Source organism: Leptonychotes weddellii, chromosome 1, assembly GCF_054177405.1.
Source record: "Leptonychotes weddellii isolate Sample4059 chromosome 1, ASM5417740v2, whole genome shotgun sequence".
Taxonomy (NCBI): Eukaryota; Metazoa; Chordata; class Mammalia; order Carnivora; family Phocidae; genus Leptonychotes; species Leptonychotes weddellii.
In genome coordinates this window covers 143,761,908-143,782,679 of record NC_138369.1, presented here as the reverse complement: position 1 = coordinate 143,782,679, position 20,772 = coordinate 143,761,908, and the positions used below count along the sequence as shown (strand labels likewise).

General features: G+C 41.0%; 1 protein-coding gene across 1 annotated transcript in view; it reads right to left on the bottom strand.

Annotated features, from left to right (window-relative positions):
• Nucleotides 1–20,772, bottom strand: part of MYH15 (myosin heavy chain 15) — a 150,507-nt gene that overhangs the window by 47,281 nt on the left and 82,454 nt on the right. Inside the window, 5 exon segments of the mRNA XM_081816033.1 lie at nt 430–554; nt 2,791–3,140; nt 6,937–7,133; nt 9,740–9,861; nt 14,554–14,674. Of these exon segments, the coding sequence (XP_081672159.1) occupies nt 430–554; nt 2,791–3,140; nt 6,937–7,133; nt 9,740–9,861; nt 14,554–14,674 (915 nt within the window).

Here is a 20,772-nt window from a genome sequence, read left to right as displayed (position 1 = left end):
TGCAGATTCTGATTCAACAGAGCTGGGGAGAAGGCTGAGAGTCTGAATTTCTCACAAGCTCCAGGGCAATGCAGCTCCAAGCTGCTGATCCGTGGGCCACATTTTGAAAAATGAGGGTCTAGGCACAGGGGATAAATTCATAAACAAGATAGACATGGTTCCCTTTTCTCATTGCACTTGGTAGATTTGTATCCACTATTGCCTATCCTGCCCTCTAAGCCTCAGTGTCTTCCTTTGTGAAATGGGACACTAGTTAGTTAGGGTGATTACATAAGATAATGCACATCAAGCACTGGGCCTAGTGCCTAGCACGGAGTTAACACTTGAAGAAGTGTCATTTTGTTGTTGCTGCTGCTGCTATTACTGCTGGAATGCAGAACCTTCTGCTTGGTCACAATGACAAAAACCCTCCCTCCCTGGAGGTAATACCTCTGCTCCTTCCAGTGCCGCCTGGACTTCAGTCTTCTCTTGTTCAATCCGTTTCTTGGCCTTTTCCATTTCACTTAAGTTCCTCTTTCCTTCTCTGACCTGATTTGTCAGATTAGAAATCTCTTCTGGAGAAGGAAAAAAGCAAAGTGAGTGAAAGGAACCAGCCTCCGACCCATGATATCGGGTATAGTGGACTGTTCCCCTGGGACTGTGGTCACGCCATCCTTGGAAACCTGAGGGCAAGGCCACCAATGGCACCTATGGGACCCTTGCTGGAATTTGAAAAAGCCAGTTTTTCTTCAATATATTCTTTTGCCACCCACCAGAAAGTTGCCTTCTACAACTGGGGAGGACAGTGTTTCTCAGAGTACTGTGCATTTAACAACCTGTACAACTTTACATGGTGGGCCTGCTTGTCAGAGCCGTGGCATATTCCACCTGCCTTAAGGTCTTGCTGCCATCCCTCAACACCACCTTCAATATAAAAGAAAATAAATCAAAAACCAATGCTTGGAGAGCAATTTCCTGCAAGGAATCCCTACACTTCCGGTGTAAGGGCTTAGCTGTTGACACCCATAGCTGCCGTTCTGTCCGCTGCCTCTCAACACCAGGATAGGAGCTGAAAGCATAACCTGGGTCATTGCCTGCCAGAAGCTGATGTGTGAGCGCAGATCAACCAAAGAATCCAAAGGAGGTCAAGAGCTTGAGGGTTGGTGGCCAGCCTCTCACGAACACATGTCTTTGACAGAATAAGGCATCCAGAAGAGACAAAACCTCCCACCATTCAATATTGTTACTGTCAGTTCTGCCTCTTCCTGAAGGAAGCCTATAGTAACTAAGAGGTGTGGAGCAGGGCCAAGTAGCTCTGGGAATTACCCACCATCCAGAGGTGGCGGAAGGAGCTCAAGAGCTTGTCTGTTCCCCTGGTTCCAAGATGCCTGGCTATGATGTGATGTGACAAGGGTTTTGAAAAGTTACACCACCAAAACCTTTAGATGACAATTCTGTAATGAATCCTTCTCTTATAAGCCCTCTCCAGAAGAGAGTTTCTCCAAAGAAAACTTGGGGCCGTCGTTCTCCACTCTGACCATACCTCAGAATCACTTGGAGAGCTTCCGAAAAAGACTTCTGCCCAAGCCCCAACCCAGACCAAGTGTGGTCTCCAGACCAGCAGCACTGGCCTCACAGGCAACTTGTTAGAAATATAAATGCTCAGACCCCACCCTAGATCCAGTGAATCAGAATCTCCCGCCAACCATTTGAACCAGCCCTCAAGCAGTTTGGATGCAGCTGAAATTCTCTGACCACTGTTCCAGCACCTCTCACATGCCCAGTCTCACTGAGCACGGACTAGGTAGGCTAACAGAGAAGCAAGATTCATTTATGCCGCCAAGAGTATTGAACTTGCTCCGGGGCATCTCAAGGTTTTAATGCACATCACTGGTGGAGCTGGTGTAAGTTGGCAGCATCTCAAAATTTTGCAATTCATTCCTTTAGCTCAGCAGTTTCATTTCTAGAAATCTACCCTTACTGAAACATTATTACCTGTCCACAAGTATATGTACAGAGTGTACAGTAGAGGATTATTTATAATTGTGGAAAATCGTATCTAAACTGAAAGAGGTCTAGTTAAATAAGTATTGATCATCCTTATTATAAAACACTCTGCAACTATCAACAATCATGTGGCAGGCCTCCACGTACAGACAGACATGCAAAGAGAATCATGAGGCATGTGGGAGGTGGCGCAGCCGGTAGGTAAGTCTGCATAGCATGGAGTCAAGCTGCCTGGGCTCAGATCTCACATTTACTTTTGATCGACTGTGAATTTGGACAAATTCTTAACCTTATAGGACTTAATATAATCTGCTTTTTACAGACAAAGAAACTAACCCATAAGACTGCTCTGAGAATTAAATGAGGGATGGTTATGTATACAACAGAGTCTGGCACATAATGTAGGCTACAGAAATATTTGTCAAATTAGAAAATATATTGATAAGTGAAAAAAATAAAAGGTGTAGAATACTGCAAAATTTGAATAATACATGCATGCATATATACATGGGAAATCTTGGTAAGGCTATGGATGATAAAGAAATTCTTAATAGTGGCTGTCTTGACAGAGTGAAGTGAACCTGGGGCTAAGGTAGGAAAGTAGTCTCATTTTTAGAATTTAATAAAAATAATAACTGTAGTAAAAAAAAAAAGTATTAAAAATGGAAAAGTTAAAACCTGAGCGGGACCAAAACCATGACAATGCTGAGGTACCTGCCCCTGGAGGACAGCCTTGCCCTTGAAGCCAGGGCTCCCCCCATACCTGCCTGCTTCTGCTCTGGCTCCAAGCCCAGCTCAGAGTACCTTGGAGATTCTCGTTCACCCTCTGGAGGGTTTCCTGGCCCACAGGGCTCTCTTCGTAGGCGTGCCGGAGCTTGAGGAGCTCGGTGCTGAGGGCCCCGGGCCTCCTTCGGGGAGGCCCCCAGCACGGCCCGTGACTCTCCTGCTTCTGCTTCCAGGTGTCCAGGCACTTGTCCAGGGGCCGCTGCTTCCGGTCCAGCACAGCTGCTAGGGAGCAGGCCTTCCTGAGGTCAGACTGGGTGTCCCCCAGCTCGAGCTGCAGTTGGTGCCTGGTCCTCTCCAGGGAAGCATTTCTGGCATTTGCTACCCCCATGGCTTCAGCAGCCTCCTGCAACCTCATGGCCAGCTTCTTCCTGAGAAGGGGAGACCCAAGCAAATGGCAAGTGAAGCTGCAACCCTCAGGGGGCTCACCCAGTTTGTCCTGGATTAAAACAGTGCTTGGGTACAAAGCAGGGGGGGCCCTCTTTGTGCCTAGAGAACCCAGATGTCCATGTGCGCTTTATTTTCACCTACGCTTTGCCAGCCTCGTCTTGGAACTCAGGATCTCTACTCCTATAAATATTTGCTTAACTTTAAACCTTCTATCAGCAATACAGACTTTAAGGGTGACTTCATTAAGAAATGGGAGAGGGGCGCCTGGGTGGCTCAGTTGTTAAGCGACTGATCCCGGGGTCCTGGGATCGAGCCCCGCATCGGGCTCCTTGCTCAGCAGGAAGCCTGCTTCTCTCTCTGCCACTCCCCCTGCTTGTGTTCCCTCTCTCACTGTATCTCTCTCTGTCAAATAAATAAATAAAATCCTTAGGGAAAGAAAAAATGGGAGAAAGAGAAGATTGTACCAAACACCCCACCAGCAGTAAGCACTTGTTAAAAGTTCTTAAGCACATCTAGTCTTTAAAGATCTCCTTACTACATTGCTTCCAAGGAACATTCTTTGGTTCTCTCCTGCTCATTCTGTCTCCCTCTTATCATGTGGCTCCTAAACATGCCAAAATTCTGTCTTTTCTCTGAATTTTTTCTCCACCTCAGCTGCTCTTCTCAAATTTATATACTCAAATCCATCTCCCCATTGTTATGCTCACTTCCCAGGTCCCACTGCTCTCAGGGGGGACTCTAGCCCCTGCTGTTATCCCTCTAGCATCCTCTGAGATAGAGTGGTTTATTAAAGTGCTTCCTCCACCACCCCCACAATGCGGTGCCCTGAGGCTTTCTAATGGATGAAATATGTTCTCTTGCTTCCATCTCCTGCGGGGACGCTGGCAGCCCCATTCTTACCCATTCATTACACTTCTTAGATGAAAGGTACTGTGTGTACCAAAGCTCTTTCTGATCTACTATTATTAAACAGAAACAGATCCTCTGGAATGAACACGTGCCACACAAGCAGGCCATCAGACCAATGTGGTCATAAAAACCCCTTTTTGGTTGGAATCCTGCAAAAACCAATCTGTGCTCGGCATCCAGGAGAAATCTGAGCTCTAACAACTACTCCTTGCTCACCGACTTCCTAACCATAGCAACTTCACATCTTTGGTTCATTTTTCTTAAATGTTAAGAGGAGATTCTTTTTTTTTAAGATTTATTTATTTATTTGAGAGAGAGAGCATTTGGGGGAGGGGCAGAGGGACAGGGAGAGAGAGAGAGAGAGAATCTCCTGCAGACTCCCCGCTGAGCACGGAGTCTGATCCCACAACCCTGAGATCATGACCTGAGCCGAAACCAAGACTCCGGTGCTTAACTGACTGAGCCACCCAGGCGTCCCAACAAGAAATACCACATGGTGACTATAGTTAACAATCCTGTCTTGTATATTTGAAAGTTGCTGTGAGACTAGAGCTTTAATGGTCTCATCATAGCGACAACAAATTGTAATTACGTAGGGTAGAGGATGTGTTAACTAACTACATTGTGGTGAAGACTTTGCAATATGTACATATATCAAATCATCACATTGTATAACCTCAACGTATTTAATGGTATATAGGAGTTTGGGGCCCAGAGGAATCTAGACTTGGTCTCAGCAAGTCAATGTCAATATATATACAAATGTCAATTACATCTCAATAAAGCTGGAGCAGAAAGGAGATTCTGATGCTTTACCCCACCTAAAACAGGGGTCTTATAAAATAATTACATGTATTTTAATTACTTTAGAAATACTCAAATACTTCAGAAATACTAAAAAAATAGGGATTTTACTTTGGGTGACCAAATGTGTGGGGGGGACCAAGGGGTTTCACCAGGACATGGAGCCATCAGTGCCAAAATCAGCAAGCCCACAACTCCATCAGGCAAAATGGGCAAGTTGGTCACCCTCATCTCACTGATAATACTGTCTACCTTTCATACCAACTACCATTTGTTCCTCAATTTGCCAACCATAAGTTCTTACTCCGTACTAGAATCTACAAGATGTGGAAGATTAAGAAACCAAATCCCTATTCTTGGGGAATGTGAAATTCAGAAACAGTCAACTGGGTCTCAGGTGAGCTTGATTCAGCTAAACTAACTCATCCTGTGAAGCCAATTAAAAAAAAAAAATAGAATCCCAGATTTTTTTTTTTTTTGTAGTTCTGTCTCCTTGGGGTATAATATAGACAACGTTTTATTTATTTGATATTCCATTAAGTTTTGGGGCTCTGAGTGGTTCAGTCAGTTACGCAGCTGATTCCTGATTTTGGCTCAGGTCATGATCTCAATGTCGGGAGATTGAGTCCCACATAGGGCTCTACGCTGGGCATGGAGCCTGCTTAGGATTCTCTCTCTCCCTCTGCCCATCCCCTCTTACCCTCCCCCCCGCAACTCTCACACATGAGCTCTCTCTTTCTCTCTATCTCTCAAAAAAAATAATAATAAGTTTAAAGCAGAAGAGGTATTCGGATATTACCATGTTGTCCATTATTTCTCTTTAGTTGTCATGTACTGCAGGACAACAATCTGTTAGCTCAACAAATCCATGTGGTCGTAAGCAGTCTATATGCTTTCCCTCTTTTCTACCCCTCCCAAAGAAACCTGCAAACACTGTCACTGGTAGGCACTTTCACCCACATTCTTCCATCATAGCAGAAAAAAAGTATCTTACTTTAGAAGCAAATGCCCTATTTCCAATATGAGGAGCCATTTCAGTTCAAAGCCCTACTTTCCCGTGGCCCAGCATTTTTCAAACATCTACCACAGGTATTCTTAGTATCTGTCATCCCAAAGCCCTTTTTAAGTTACTGCAGCTTCAGAGACAGATCACTTGGTACCCCTCCAGAGACAGGACATAGCGACTGTTGAGCAAGTCCACAGCCACGTCTCTCAAAGATTTAGGTGAAGAACTGAAAAACAATATTTTTGGTTGAAACTAAAGAGAACTGGATTGATCTTCCCTGAAGTTTTGCTAAGCTGCCAAGCCAGGGACACACTCTTTTGAGTAAACCTTTAATGACTATAAAGCTGGGGTTGGCTTGACACTTCTCTCAAATTTACACAGTCCTTTGACCTCTGAACAAAATGCTTCAGTTCTACACTCTGGTACCAGGTCTTGATTCATCTAGGCCCCAAGCTCCTGTAGTTCCTGAGAAGGACTTCTAAAGCCTTTATGTAGTGTTGGCTATAAAACTGATATTCTAACCTTAGAGGTGGTCTGAGGGTGACTTCTTTTCAAAGAAATTCTTAGCACTTAAGGCATGATGACAGCTCCTGATATGTTTCCAGCCGTCTCTGTGCATCTTCACAGAGCACTTTGTGGTCTCCAAGTCGTAGACCAGAGACATAACTGACTTTAATGTATGGAGACATGTACACACATGGACTCCATTATTTTAATGTTCCAAATCAAGTACATGATTCTAAGGGTTAGCCCATTTTCAAACCCTAGCTCAAGTCACGTCTTCTCTAAAGACTTGCCTTGTGCCCTAGAAAGAGCCTCCTTTCTTTCACGAGGACCTCTTTCTAGTTTTTATTACTCTATTATAATTGTTATTTTTTAGCCCCACCAGAGCATGTGCTCTTTGCCGGCCGTGGCTGTTTAAGCTTTGGTCTTGGGCTTATTCACGCACTTGGTAGCGATTTGTTCAATGTCTACATGAGGCCTTTAAGACACAGTCACTCTCCTCATCCCCTGCTGTATAACTACCTCTGGATTCAGGTCTGCCTTGCCCCACTCACTTGGCATCCTCCAAGTCCTCAGTCCTCTGGGCAATGTCGTCTGCATACTTCATTCTCCACTGCACCGTTTCACTATTGCCTTTGGAGAGAGCCCAGAGCAGCTCAACCTTGGCCTCTTGTTTTTCCTCATACTGCTCTTGGAGAAGGTCACGGTCATGATTGGCTGACTGCAGGGCCTGGGCCAGGGCACTCTGTGACTTAACAGACACAACACACATTAAAAAAGGGCATCGCTACCATTAACAATGAAGGGCTTGGAGGTGACATCTTTTTTTTTTTTAGATGAGGTTAATAACAACCTGCCGCAAATTCAAGCTGAACCTGAACCTAGTAAGATAATACCAGGGAAAGAATTTGGGATGAGAAAGGATCCAGTATCTAATTGCTACCATTACAACAGGGAACAGTGTTCTATTTAGGGAAATGCCTGCCTGACTATGTGGGCTTCAGCAACTGGCAATAGTTCTGGAAATAGTGGGGAAATGCAAAGGTAGCAAGAACATTCCCTATCATCTAGGCAGGAAGATTTATAGTTAACACTATCTAAGATTGAGATCTTATTGGCCTAAATGGGATCACTGAGATTTGGTCCAGCTTTTCATTCATTGATGAAAAAACAAAATCTTTTATTTCACATGTAAATCTCTGAACACTATCTCTGATCACTTTAAAACAGCACTATCCAGTAGAACTTTCTATAGATGAAAATACTTCAGGGGCACCTGGGTGCCACAGTTGGTTAACTGTCCAACTCTTGGTTTTGGCTCAGGTCATGATCTCAGGGTTGTGAGATGGAGCCTCGCGTCAGGCTCCCTGCTCAGTATGGAGTCTGCTGGAGATTCTCTCTCCCTCTCCCTTTACCCCTCCTGCTCGTGTTTGCTCTCTCTCTCTAATAAATAAATAAATCCTATTTAAAAAAAAAAGAAAATATTTTATATATGCACCATCCAATATGGTAACCATAGCCACATGTAGCTACTGAACACTCTATATGTGCTTAGTACAATGTGTGGTCACAACTGAATTTTAGTTTTAATTTAAATAAACTTAAATTCACATAGCCACCTGTGGTTCAGTAGCAGCTACCATGGTGTTTAGACAGCAGAGCTGAGTTTAGTGAACATTCCTGTCACTTCCATGGTAGTCCGGTTAACCTAGAGACATCATTCCCAAGAGATAACCTAGTCTAGTGGGAAAAACCTAGTCTAGTGGAGTCTGTGCCGGTCCTCATGGGTCCTTTCTGCAAATTAGAAAAAAAGCATCTTCTCAGTCCGTGGATGCAGTTCGGAGAGCACAAGGCTTAGGTTAATGGCAGCCTCAGCCAGACACCCCTGGGCAGTTTGAAAGAGGAGCAACAATACAAAGTGACCCTGGGAAGGAGGCAGGCTTTGAAATCCAATAAAATTGGCTTTAAATTGTGATCCTACTCCTCTCACATATTTATTGAGCACCTGTTCAAGGCATTAGTGTTTACAGAAGTAAGTGAGATGAAGATAAAGCCTTTGCTCTAAGGAGCCATAAAGGGGTGAGAGGATACACAAAATGAACATATAAACAAATTAATTTTTTTAAATGCTGACAGCAGTAAGGAACTAAAAAAGAATGACGATGCAGGCTGGTTGGCTCCTTTGCATCATTGCCCAAGGGTCTTGGGGGAAGGGCCTGTACGCAGTGGAAATAGCAGCTACGAAAGTCCTATGGCAGGAGTAATGGTGACTTGTATAAGGTAGAGAGGAGGCCTGGGCGGCTGGAGGGGAGGAAATGAGGGAAGAAGACGTATGACGTAAGGTGCAGGAGGAGGCCTGAGCCCAAGCAGAGGGGCCTCCGAGGCCAGCTGGAAGCCACTGGGAAGTCAGCCAGAGAGATCTTCTAAAATCTCAGTTAAGTCATCTCACTACCGGCAGCAATTCCTTCACGCTCTACTACTAGCTGTATGACCTTGGGCATGTTATTTTTCTTCTCAGAGCCTTGGTTTCTTCATGTAAAAAGATCGAATTCTACCCGTTTCCTAGGACTTATGTGAAGATTGAGATATCACGAGAGAAGTATCTAGCAGAATGTCTGGTGCACAAACCATGGTAGTCATTTAAAAAATACATATATAACATAGAAAATAAGGAGAGTGGAGGGAATGAAATAAAATATGTAAGAACAAAAGTCTACAGTCTCATGACCTGCACCTCAGAGTAGATGCCTTTGCAGGGAGATCATGTACAGTGAGGCACTGTGAGGTGTCAGGAACAAGGTGCCTCGAAGATGAACTAAGAATTAACTTGAAATATCAGAGTTCAAAGAATTTCTCCCTCACGGTAGTCACTCTGCTTTCTCTTAAAGGACCACTTTCACTGGCGTCACCTGCTAGCAACATTATATACCCTCTTGGGAAGAAATGACCAATACGTATAGGTTATTGACAACTTAAAAGTAATATTGAACTCAGCCAGCCCCATTTATTTCATTCTGGTCTTTTATTTAATTGAACTTCTTGGTGCAATTCAGAATCAAAGATCCATAAAGAGCCTTGCTGACTTCCTGTTCACGTAATAATGCAAAATGGAAATACACAGGTTGCTTGCTCTATCTAAATCTGACAAACTAGACAAGCAGTTGGAGTCAGTGAGGAAGATCCTTCAGTGATGAAGTTCCTTCCCAGCACATACAAGGTCCACCATGTTCTTTTTCCCATAACTTCTGGGGCACTTTCCTCTCTTTCATAGAAGGAGATATTGAGGTTGACCCATCAAGCACTGTTTTTTTCCACACACACAGTCAAGGTACTGGTGAGAAATAATAGATGCCTTACTTTGGATTCCTCTTCCAGTTGCCCTCTCAGTTCTTCTATCTGCCAAGTGAAGCTGCTCCTTTCCCTGGAAGCCAGCTGGTTTATCAGAGCTTCCTTTTCTTCCAGCCTCCTCAGGAATTCTCCTACAGAGAGATTTCACAAAGTGAGTTAATCACGGCCTTCCTCCTCATCCACTGCCTCCTCCCATAACTTGTTCACTTGAAGGGCAACCACAATGCCTCCTAACACATGTTTTTAATATTTAGCAAGGGTCTGAGAGTCCAGTTATCAGCAAAACCATGGCATGATCTGTTCCGGGACAGACAAAAGAGCCCTGATAAAAAACTGATTTTTAGCAGTAAGTTTGGGTAGATAACAGGTAATATTAGCTACCATATATTGAGACTCTTCTATGCAGCAGGTACTACGATCCAGCTTAATTCCCATAAGTCCGTGATCATGTTGGTATTATATTACCCACTTTAAAGAAGGGGAAACAGGGCAACTAACTTATATATGATTGAGACACAAACATGCATAGCCAGTATCTAGTGGAGGTAGATTCAAATTAAATTTTTAACCCTGAAGAACACATTCTTTTGTGTTATGCTCCCTTGTTTATTTTATGTGGCTCTACCAATTTCTGACTATATAATCTTCAGGTAATTACAACTTCTTTGCCTCATCTGTAAAATGAGGATAACAATAAAAAGTTGTTGGGGCGCCCGGGTGGCTCAGTCGGTTAAGCATCCGGCTCTTGGTTTTGGCTCAGGTCATGATCTCAGGATCATGAGATCGAGCCCTGTGTCAGGCTCTGTGTTCATTGCAGAGTCTGCTTTAGATTCTCTCCTCTCTCTCTCCCTCTCCCTCTGGCCCCCACTCCCTGCTCGCACACTCTCTAAAATAAATAAAAATCTTTTAAAAATTGTTAATGGAAATTAAATGTGTTTTGTGATTAATGTGTTTTCACTAATGTGAATGTGTTTTGTAGACTGCTAAACAAATATTAGAAATTGTCATTAAATAGTGGAGGATAGGACCATGACGGGGGAAATTTCATTTTACAGTAGTCTACCCTGTCTTTTTTGCTGATGATAGGACGGCAATGCTTTGATTATTAGCAATGGTACCAAATACTGAGCCAATCCTGGGCAGAGGCGGTTGTTTCTGTAATGTAGTTAGTGCAACACTAAAAGCTCACAATTTTGTGACCCATGTACCTCTTGCTATAAACAAGTTCTAAAATTCCAGCATTATAAGAAAGCATCTGTTTTGGTTAAAGCAGCAATTCTCAAACTTTTTGGTCTCAGGAACACTTTATATGCTTAAAATTTATTGGGGACCCCAAAGAGATTTTGTTTACATGAATTTTATATTTAATAGACAGCATATTTGAAATTAAAAGAAAAATTTAAAATTCGTCTTAATTCATTTTCAAATAACAATAAAAATCTTAATGATGTGTTAACATGTTTACCTAAACAATAATTTTTTAAGAGTAAAAACTATATTTTCCAAAAACACAAAAAAGTTAGTGAGAAAAATGACATTATTTTACATTTTTAAAAATCCTTGGCTTAATAAAAGCTAGATTTTCATATTTGCCTCTGAATGTGATCTATTGTAATACTGTTTTTATTAAATTATGTGAAGAAAATCTAGCCTGTCACAGATACATTGGAAAAGGGAGATATATTTTCATAGCCTTTTCAGATAATTGTGACCATTATTTGATACTACACCAAAATTCAACAAATAGAAATTTCTCGAGGATTAGTTGCAGTATGTTCCTCTGTTACATTAAAATTCATGGGTCTATCTTAAACTTTGAATGGATCTTTCACCTACACGTGACTGTATAACATCATGAAGTGGTGATCTGAAAAATATGTGTTCACCGCATTACGCAGACCTTCCAAAATGTTGACATGTTCCAAACAATATTTAAAACGCATGTCAGTTAACAGCACTACTGATCTCATCAGAAAAGTCTTAAGAATTGAGAGCATCAGGCTCATGATGACATATACACATTTTCCAAAATCTGATTTTTGCCTAAAAGTTCCAATTTTATTATTGGCAACAAATAATGTCAGTTGTTTTCCTTGAAGCAACAGGCTCACTTTGTTCACTTTTGAGAAAATATCTGCCAAATATCTGAGTCAGAATAAACATAGTTTGTTTGTCAATCGTCCTTTTAAGTAAATAGGATGCTCCCTGAAAAGACCTGCTAGCTCAGCTCAGAACTTAGTCACACATCATACTTCAGAGGGGAGGTGGATGGGGGGATGGGTGAAATAGGTGAAGGGGATTAAGAGCACACTTATTTCAGTGAGCACTGAGCAATGTATGGAATTGTTCAATCACTATATTGTACACCTGAAGCTAATATAACACTGTTAACTATGCTGGAATTAAAATAAAAAAACTTCACAAAAATATAGAAGTGCTTTACACATACTTCATTTGTCAGAGAGAATATTAAAAAGATATATACTTGGGGTCAAGATACAATAAAATTAATTTTTACTGCTTCATTAAGGACATTCTCACTTAAAACTGACATTTTTTTTTTCAAACTGTGACTACGTATCAGCGAATATAATGATTACTAGTACAGTGTGGTGCCACTCTCTTGATGCACAATGAGACTTCAGTAGTTTTAATTGTCACTGCTTTTGCAGCATCAATATAAATCGCAAAAGAACTTAAAAAGCAATCATTTTAACCTCATAGGCCCCCTCCAAGGGTCTTGATGATCGCCTGTGTTCTGTGGACCAAACTGAAAATCTCTGGGTGACAGCACCGTATTGAAAAGGAGTCTGAAGAAATGCCAATCCACCAGGGGTTGAGACTGACATATCACGTATCCTACAGAACAAGTACCCACTTAACTTAATCGACCGCATTTACCACTGGTTTGCTTTGAAAGCAGAGTGTGAGATGTGGACAGGGCAGGGCATGAGACTAGTGGTAGTAGCAAAAAAGCAGCAAAAAATCTGGAGCATAGACCCAGTGAGGGGACGGGAGGTTTGGATAGGTAGATACTTAAATTTTAATTCACACAAAGCCAAAAGGTGAAAGTAAGAATTAAAGGAAGGAAGAAAAGGTCCTCCATCCTGAGCAGAATTATCACCTCACACCCACTTTCACTTCACTCACTTACCCACTAATTTCCTCATCAAAAAAGTGAGTGGAAAATTAATGCCAATAACTAGGGGGAGGTAGGCAGTGCCTATCACAACAATTTTGTACAGCACATCATGCAGGACCGGACATATGGGTATTCTCCAGTCTTGTCACTGGACTGTGGAGTCCACAGACTACATCCTAAATGGCAGAGATCAAATTTGGGGTTTTGTAACAAGGCCAAGTGTCACACACCCTGCCCCCACTATTAGAGTCCTCTTCAGTGTCCCTGCTAGAACCAAAAACACTTTCTTCTGGGTTTCTAGGTTTATAGTTCGTTTTACCAGCCCATTTTAATTTAGCTGTAATTCTAGATTTAACATCTAGAAACAGGTGCCCACTAGCAGGATGTGATATAGCCCAAATGGTCTTTATTCTCATTGTAAAGTGTGTGCCTCTGGACATCAAGAGTATTGCTTATTTTTATTGACCTAGGAATTTGATCTCTGGAAACATATTCCTAAAAATAATTCTAATTACAGAGAAACATCTAGCCACATGCTGTTCAAAGCAGAGAAACAAGTCAAGCTACAAGGCAAGGTTAAGTAAACCATGGTCCCTCTACTTGATGGATTAGAAGCAGCCATTATAAATGACTAAATATGCAAGATACCAAAAAAAAAAAAAACTTATGACAAATTGAAAAAGAAAAAACCCAAATAAATTGCCACAATGTAAAAGATTGGGGAAAAAAAAAAACCCACAAAACACACAAAAAAACTATCATTAGTAGCTGATAGTAGAGAGTAAAATGTGTACATTTTTCTACCTTTTATTTATCAAATGTTTGTGCAGCACCAATAAGTGGCAGGCATTGTTCTAGATGATTGACATACATCAGTGAATAAAACAAAGCTTACATGAAGCTTACATTCTTGCAGACAGAGATAGACAAATAAGCACATTTATCATGCCAAGTATGTAGTTTGTTTGAAGGTATTAAATACTATAAAAAAAGAAGCACAGAGAGAAAACGGATTGAGAACAGTCAAATGTCACCTTCTCAACAAGGCCTATACTGACATCCCCCAGATATCTGTTTGATTAACCCTCATCTTCAAGTCTCTGGAGAATTATTAGAGTATTCCAGGCAGAGGAAAAAGCTAGGGCAAGACCCTAGGATGTGAGTGTGCCTGGTGTGTTAAAAACATAGTCAAGGCAGAATGAGAGAAGGGTAAAGTAGTAGAAGAGGTCAGAGAGATAATGAGGGGCCCAATTACGTGGCCTTTGTAGGCCATTGTACAGACTATGGCTTTTACTAAGTGTAAAAAAAAAAGTATGGGTTTGTTATTGAAAATTAGAAAAAAATGTCTGTTTCAATGAGGTTGACATTATAAAAAGTCATGTCTTATAGGCTGTGTGGACAGCCCCTGCCATCCTTTGATCTTGGCAGTTGCTTCATCCAACTGCATATTGCTTTTCTCCTTCCTGAAGGAAGCTGGGCCGAGCCTCCCAAACCAGCACAGAGGTAACCCTCACCAGACAAGAGCGTATCTGTGGACAAGGTTAAATCAGAGGTTGCATTCCTCCCCTAGAGTCTTTAAATGCTCACTCCGTTTCAGTGCCTGACTGATCATCTCAGTTGTCCCTCCACCAGGCTGCTGGGACTGAGGCTCACTCACACCCAAAGCAGCACAGTTACTTACCATTCTCACTCCATAGCTTTGTTTTCTGTGCTTTCAGGTCATTTACCAACTGAGTCACTTCATCTAGTTTTGCATTTGCTTCATTCAAGCGCTCTTCATACAGACTACAGAGCTTCTCAGAGTTAGTCCATGAGCTGAGAATGAAGGGTTGGATATGGTTCATGGAGTCCAGGCTGAAATAGCTGCATAAGAAAGGGGGGTGTGGTTTCTGGGACCCTTGTATTCTCTTCTGCTCTGAAGACCACAGCTAACATTTGGGAAGCTGTATCTTCTAATTTCAGCAAACACAATAAGCTCAAGGTCTGGGCCTTTAAGGTCCAAATTTCTTAGGCTATAGGTGTCATATAGAAACCCAACTCTCTGGGTATTGGGACACTCTCTAGAATTCTTTGTTCTTCTAAAGGAGGAAACATCCCAAATATTGATGAAGTACATAATCACTTCCTGACATTATATATTTAACCATCTTTCTCTCCCACTAGAATAGGTTTCATGAAAGTAGAGATTGTTTGATCACAGAGAATCCCTCAGTGCCTAGAATAGTGTCAAGCACATACGAGAAGCTCAATAAACAACTGGGGACAGGCAGAGGAGAGGGAAGGAACAGGGGAAGAAGAAAGGAAATCCAAAGGGCTGACCAAGCAGTATAGAAGAAAGAGGATAGATCTGAGCTGCAATGGCTTAAGAATGGAAATTTGAACTGTGAAAGCAACTGCATCCTCTGGATCACTAAGGCTGCAGACTCAAGGTAACCCTGTTGAGTTAACACTTAAATTCTAAACTCCAATTTCTCCGATTGGGTTTTTCGTGCTTGCAGGAAAGGATATGCCATTTGGCCTTTGTACTTCTACCTGATTCAAGTAACCAAACTAACCATTAGATTTCTGCCACACCCTGGAACTAATGCTAGTAAGTTTGAGACTCAAGATTCTTAAACAGGACCAAGAGCTGCCAGATGTAAAATGGTTGAATCTCCTTTACCTAGCTGTAGCTTGCATACTTATTATTAATATGATCAGAAATTACATTGGTGGTTCTATAGATCTATAGTTCCACAGATAGCTGTTTGTTTTGCTCTTTACGTATATTAAATCTTAATCCTTACAACAGTCCCATGAGATCTTTGTTTCTACAATGAGTGCTACAGAAAAGGAAGAATTAGGGATCACATCAATGGCATTCCAAGAAAATGGTGATGTGTGTGAAATCTGGTGGTGAGCCTAACAGTCTGAATGTTTACCTAATTTGCGGTGGTGTGGCAATGGCCAAGGACCAGAAACATTTAAAAGATGCCAGGTTTAGTCCTCTGGAAAACCCCTAAATCAGCAAAAGCCTTGGAGACCTCCAGCTAGAGCCAACTCTATGTTGAAGATTATTCTCTTCAAGCTTACACTAGTGACAACTCCCAATGAAAAACTACCAGATTGCATCTTCTTATAACCCCAAGGCAGTCTGCTATGCTTGACACAAAATAGGTACTTAATAAATGTTTAAGACAATCAAATTACTGCCTTAGTGGGAGATTGGCCAACATTCCCACTAAAGTTTACTTAGAGGTCATATTCAAGCTTTCCTTATAATCCCCAATCCCCAAATTTACTATTAACTTGGTCAAGATATCATCCACTGATTAGCAAACAAGTAAAGAGCCAAATCAGGTGCATGCTCATTTGGAGGCTGAAGAGGAATGTCATATAGTTCAAGCTCAAAGATGTCCTATAGCACACCCAGGATTGTTGGTGATTGTGCAACTAAACTTGGCAGAGATTTGATGGCCAGCTTCTTATACAATGTCATCAGAATCACGTAGGTTAGAGCCCTGAGGTTAAATGTCAGGCACACTCAAATATCCACTCTCCACTGGCTACTAGAAAAAAGCTATAGTAGTGAAATATGTAACGGTCTTTAGATGGTCTGAAATTTTTAATTATATTTTGAATGTTGAATAGTTTGCTCTCACTCTTAAAAGCAATTTGACAAAGTTGGCACACTCTTTTTTTTTTTTTTCATCAAAATATCCCTCAAGAGTTCAGATTGACTCTGTTTTATAAATGAGAAAACAGAGTCAGAGAGGCTAACCACCTTGTCCAAGTTCACACAGCTAGGGAGTGTTGGAATTAGGATTTGCACTGATAACGGCCTGTGCAGAGGCAAGGAAAAAAAAGTCAAATACTAGATTCCTAAGTATCTGTTATATGAAGTAGTAATGACAAAGGGAACGTTACATTGACAGCCTAGTTGACTCATATTGTCACGAATCCTGAGTGCCAGAGGAAACTGGATAAAAATATGATAACTATGTGAACCATCTTTATTTTATGTTGCCTCCAATAAAAAATGACCCATTAACTGGGACAGGAAGAATACATCCAGGTGTGAGGAATGGCACTTCTGTTTATGGCCCTCAATATTCTATGCTCTGCACCTGTTTGCTGAGGGTGACAGAACACAGAGATCTACAAGACAACTCAGTCAATGGTGTGTGGAAATGGCAAGCAAAGGAGCCAGAGAATCTCCAGTTTTTAAGAAACTCCTGTGTAGTAAGGCCCAGCTGGGCTGTATGTATCTGCAGAGTAGGCAGCCACCTGGGTACACAGAAAAGACACTTGCTCTTAGGCATAGCTTTGTATGGTAGGTATTTCATGGGCAATGTTAACCACTGGCAGAGCCTTTTCAATCTACAATGTATTTTTTATAAGCAGGATCTGCAAAAGACATTGAAATTGTTTATCTAAAGGTAGCCTATACAGGGACATATCATTCAAATGGGTTGTAACTGAAGGTATAAATTCAAATTTAAGCACAAAGGATAGGCACTAAATTTTCATACCGGGAAAGAAGAGGTTAATGGAATAATGTATATTAATCTTAAAGCTGATTCTTAAAATGCAGCCTGAAAATGCTGTCTCCCAAAAATTCAGGAACCAATGGGAATTCAAAATAATCAAGATAATTGTGAGATTGCCTATAACTTCTAAATTTCCCTGGGCTTCTCTGTCAGCATAATATACTTTTTGAAAATGCTTCAGTTTCCACTGTACCACTGAGTATTGGCATTCCTGGCATTATAATTCAGGAAAAGATGAAATAAACAACTCAAGAAAAATTTCAGCATAATGTATATGCCTATGAGAGTGAACAGAATCAATTTATCTCACCAAGAAATATTTACAGCAGCAGCGGAATGTGGCCACCCACCAACATAAACAGGATTGGGAGTTGAGGCCCATCTCTACCATAATTGTATGACCTTGGGTAGTCACTGAACCTATGAGCTATAGAATTCCCAAGAGGCATATGTAGAAGTTAATGATAATACTTGAGTATACAGGTTATGAATATCATGTACTGAGTATGAGTAAAATAAGACCTAGTTTCTGCCTTAGAGATGCTTTCTATTTAAGCAAAGTTAAAAGACTATATAATGCAGTAGTACAAGAGGGATCCCAAAAGTGCTACAGTAATTCTGAAACAGATAAAGTCTTAATATGGAAAGTTGAACTTGAGCATTCCAGGGAGAGGGCTTAGTTTGGAAAAGGCATATTGGTGGAAAAAGGATATTTGATGGAAGGCAAACATTCTAGCTTGGCTGAAATAGAAGGCCCATGAAGCAAAGTAATGGAATCTAAAACTGGCAGGGCAAATTGAGTCAGATCACAGGCCAAAGGGTACTTTGAAAAGCAGCAGTTTGGAGTTCACTGTTAAGCAGGGACATGATTCTATAAAGCCATGTCTAGAGATATTCATATAGATACTATATAGGATAGATTGAAACAAAGAAAAACTAGAAGCAAAAAAGATAATTTAGGAAACCACTTTAATAGTCCAGTTAAAAGGTAATGAAAGTCCTACCTGCATGTGAGAATAGAATGGAAAACTGTAAGACAGTGAAGAATTGACCTGCTGTAAGAATTGATTGGAAAGCAAAGAACAAGAGAGGAAACAAATAATCAATTACAGGCCTAGAGCCTGGGTGATGGGAAGAAACAGGGTTCCAGTGACAGAAATGTCCAGAAGAAACACCAGATTCAGAAGAAGTTGATGAGTTTGGTTTTAGACACACTTATTTGAGGAAAGGAAGACATCACTGATCTTTGAAAGAACAACTTAAGAGAATACTTTTAAGAAGAGCAGGGGTAATAAAAGACAGCAGGGGTTACAGGATTGAGGAGGTAGTGAGGCATATATATCTGCTGGTGGGAGCTAGCTTCCTAACATGGCTCCCCAATGACCAACACCCTTGGTATTTACACTTTTGTATAGATGCCTACCCTTTGACTTCTAACTGAATCACTCCACTGCACTGTAAGTCTGCCTCACTAGAATTGTTGCAGCATCTGTCTTGGTCTCTTGCAATACTTGCTCTTGTGCCCTAAATTGCCTTGTAAGAAGTCCAGGTCCCCCGTGTTTGCCATGCTATGAGAAAACCCACACTAGCCACATGGCAAGAAAGATTTCCAACTAGCCCCCAGCCATTCTAGTTAGTTGTACAGCCCAGGAGCCAGACATGAGAATGAATAAAACTTCAGATGACTCCAGTCTCAACTGCCATCTGAGCTAAGCCTGTCAACCCCAGAACCAAGAGAGATGATAATAAATTGCTGTTTCAGGCTACAAGGGTTGGGGATGATTTGTTATACAGCAATGGATAAATGGAACAATACTCTTTGGTTAAGGAGACAGAGGCGGATATGGATAGACTTTGCTTTCCTCTTCCTAGTATCCAAGGAAAAGTTTTTCTTATTTTGGTTTGTTTTTGCAATGGGTGAATAATGGTTATGTGGAAAAATTTTTTATTCTTTGGGACAAGAAAGAAAGAAATGGATGAGTATAAGAAAAATATAAGGTGAAGAGAGAAGTTATACTGAATGGTCTTGATCTTATCAGTTAGGTCTTACCATTTATTGAAAAGGATTTAGAAAGTCAGGGTTAGAATCTGAGGGAGGATTTTGTTTAAAATAAAACAGTGAATTAGAAGAATAAAGAACTTCTGAGCAGCAATGAAATTCTAGAGGAAATTGGAAAGTATGAAATTCATATCTAATTAGTATGGATTTACGGTGAACCTATCAACAGTTTTATGACTATGAATTCCTACTAAGACGTGCAGAAACAGAAGAATTCCTGAGAATAAACAAGAGGCACAGTAGACTATAAAGAGTAAGGACTTCTAGAGACTCATTTGGGCTGAGGAAAGCAAATGAAGCCTACAGGGCATGGAGGAAGAATGCTTTCATTGCTGAGAGAAAGAGGAGTCCACATAAAAGGAAGAATACAGAAGAGAAAGAGGAGAGAGGACTTAAATCTTTACTAGATTTACATTCTAAGATAATTGAGGGTGGGATGGCAGGGATAGTGGGGAGAAAGAAAGGGAAGGAAAAGCAGGGTGGTTGTGTTTCTTTCTACTTAATGAGCTTTTTAAAGGGAATTAATGCTAAATATTTTAGGAGTCACTCAGTCTTTCTGAAGAAATGCTACATTTTTCTGGCTATAGTCCATGAAGGTTAAGTTTTATTGTTGGTTTGTCTCTTTCCCAGATAACTTTACAAATTCTGCTCACAAGGAGAATGTGACTCTGGCTACAGACATACCTTGGAGATATTGCAGGCTCAGTGCCAGACCATGCAATAAAGGTAATATCACAATAAAGTGAGTCAGCGAATTTTTTGGTTTCCCAGTGCTCATAAACTATATTGTAGTCTATTAACTGTGTAATAGCATTATGTCTAAAAAAATGTGTATGCCATAATTTAAAATGCTTTATTGCTAAAAAATGCTAACCATCATCTGAGCTTTCAGTGAGTCATAATCTTTTTGCCGGTGGAGGATCTTGCTCAATGTTGATGGCTGCTGATTGATCAAGGTGGTGGTTGCTGAAGGTTGGGGTGTCTGTGGCAATTTCTTAAAATAAGACAACAATGAGTTTTGACACAATTGACTCTTCCTTTCATAAATGATTTCTGTGTAGCATGTGATGCTGTTAGATTGCATTCTACCCATGGTAGAACTTCCTTCGAAATTGGAGTCAATCCTTTCAAACCCTGCTGCTGCTTTCTTTATCAATTAAGTTTATGTAATATTCTAAATCCTTTGTTACCACTTCAACAGTCTTCACAGCATCTTCACCAGGAGTAGATTCTGTCTCAAGAAACCACTTTCTTTGCTCATCCATAAATAGCAACTCCTTAGGTTAAAGTTGTGTCATGAGATTGCAGCCCT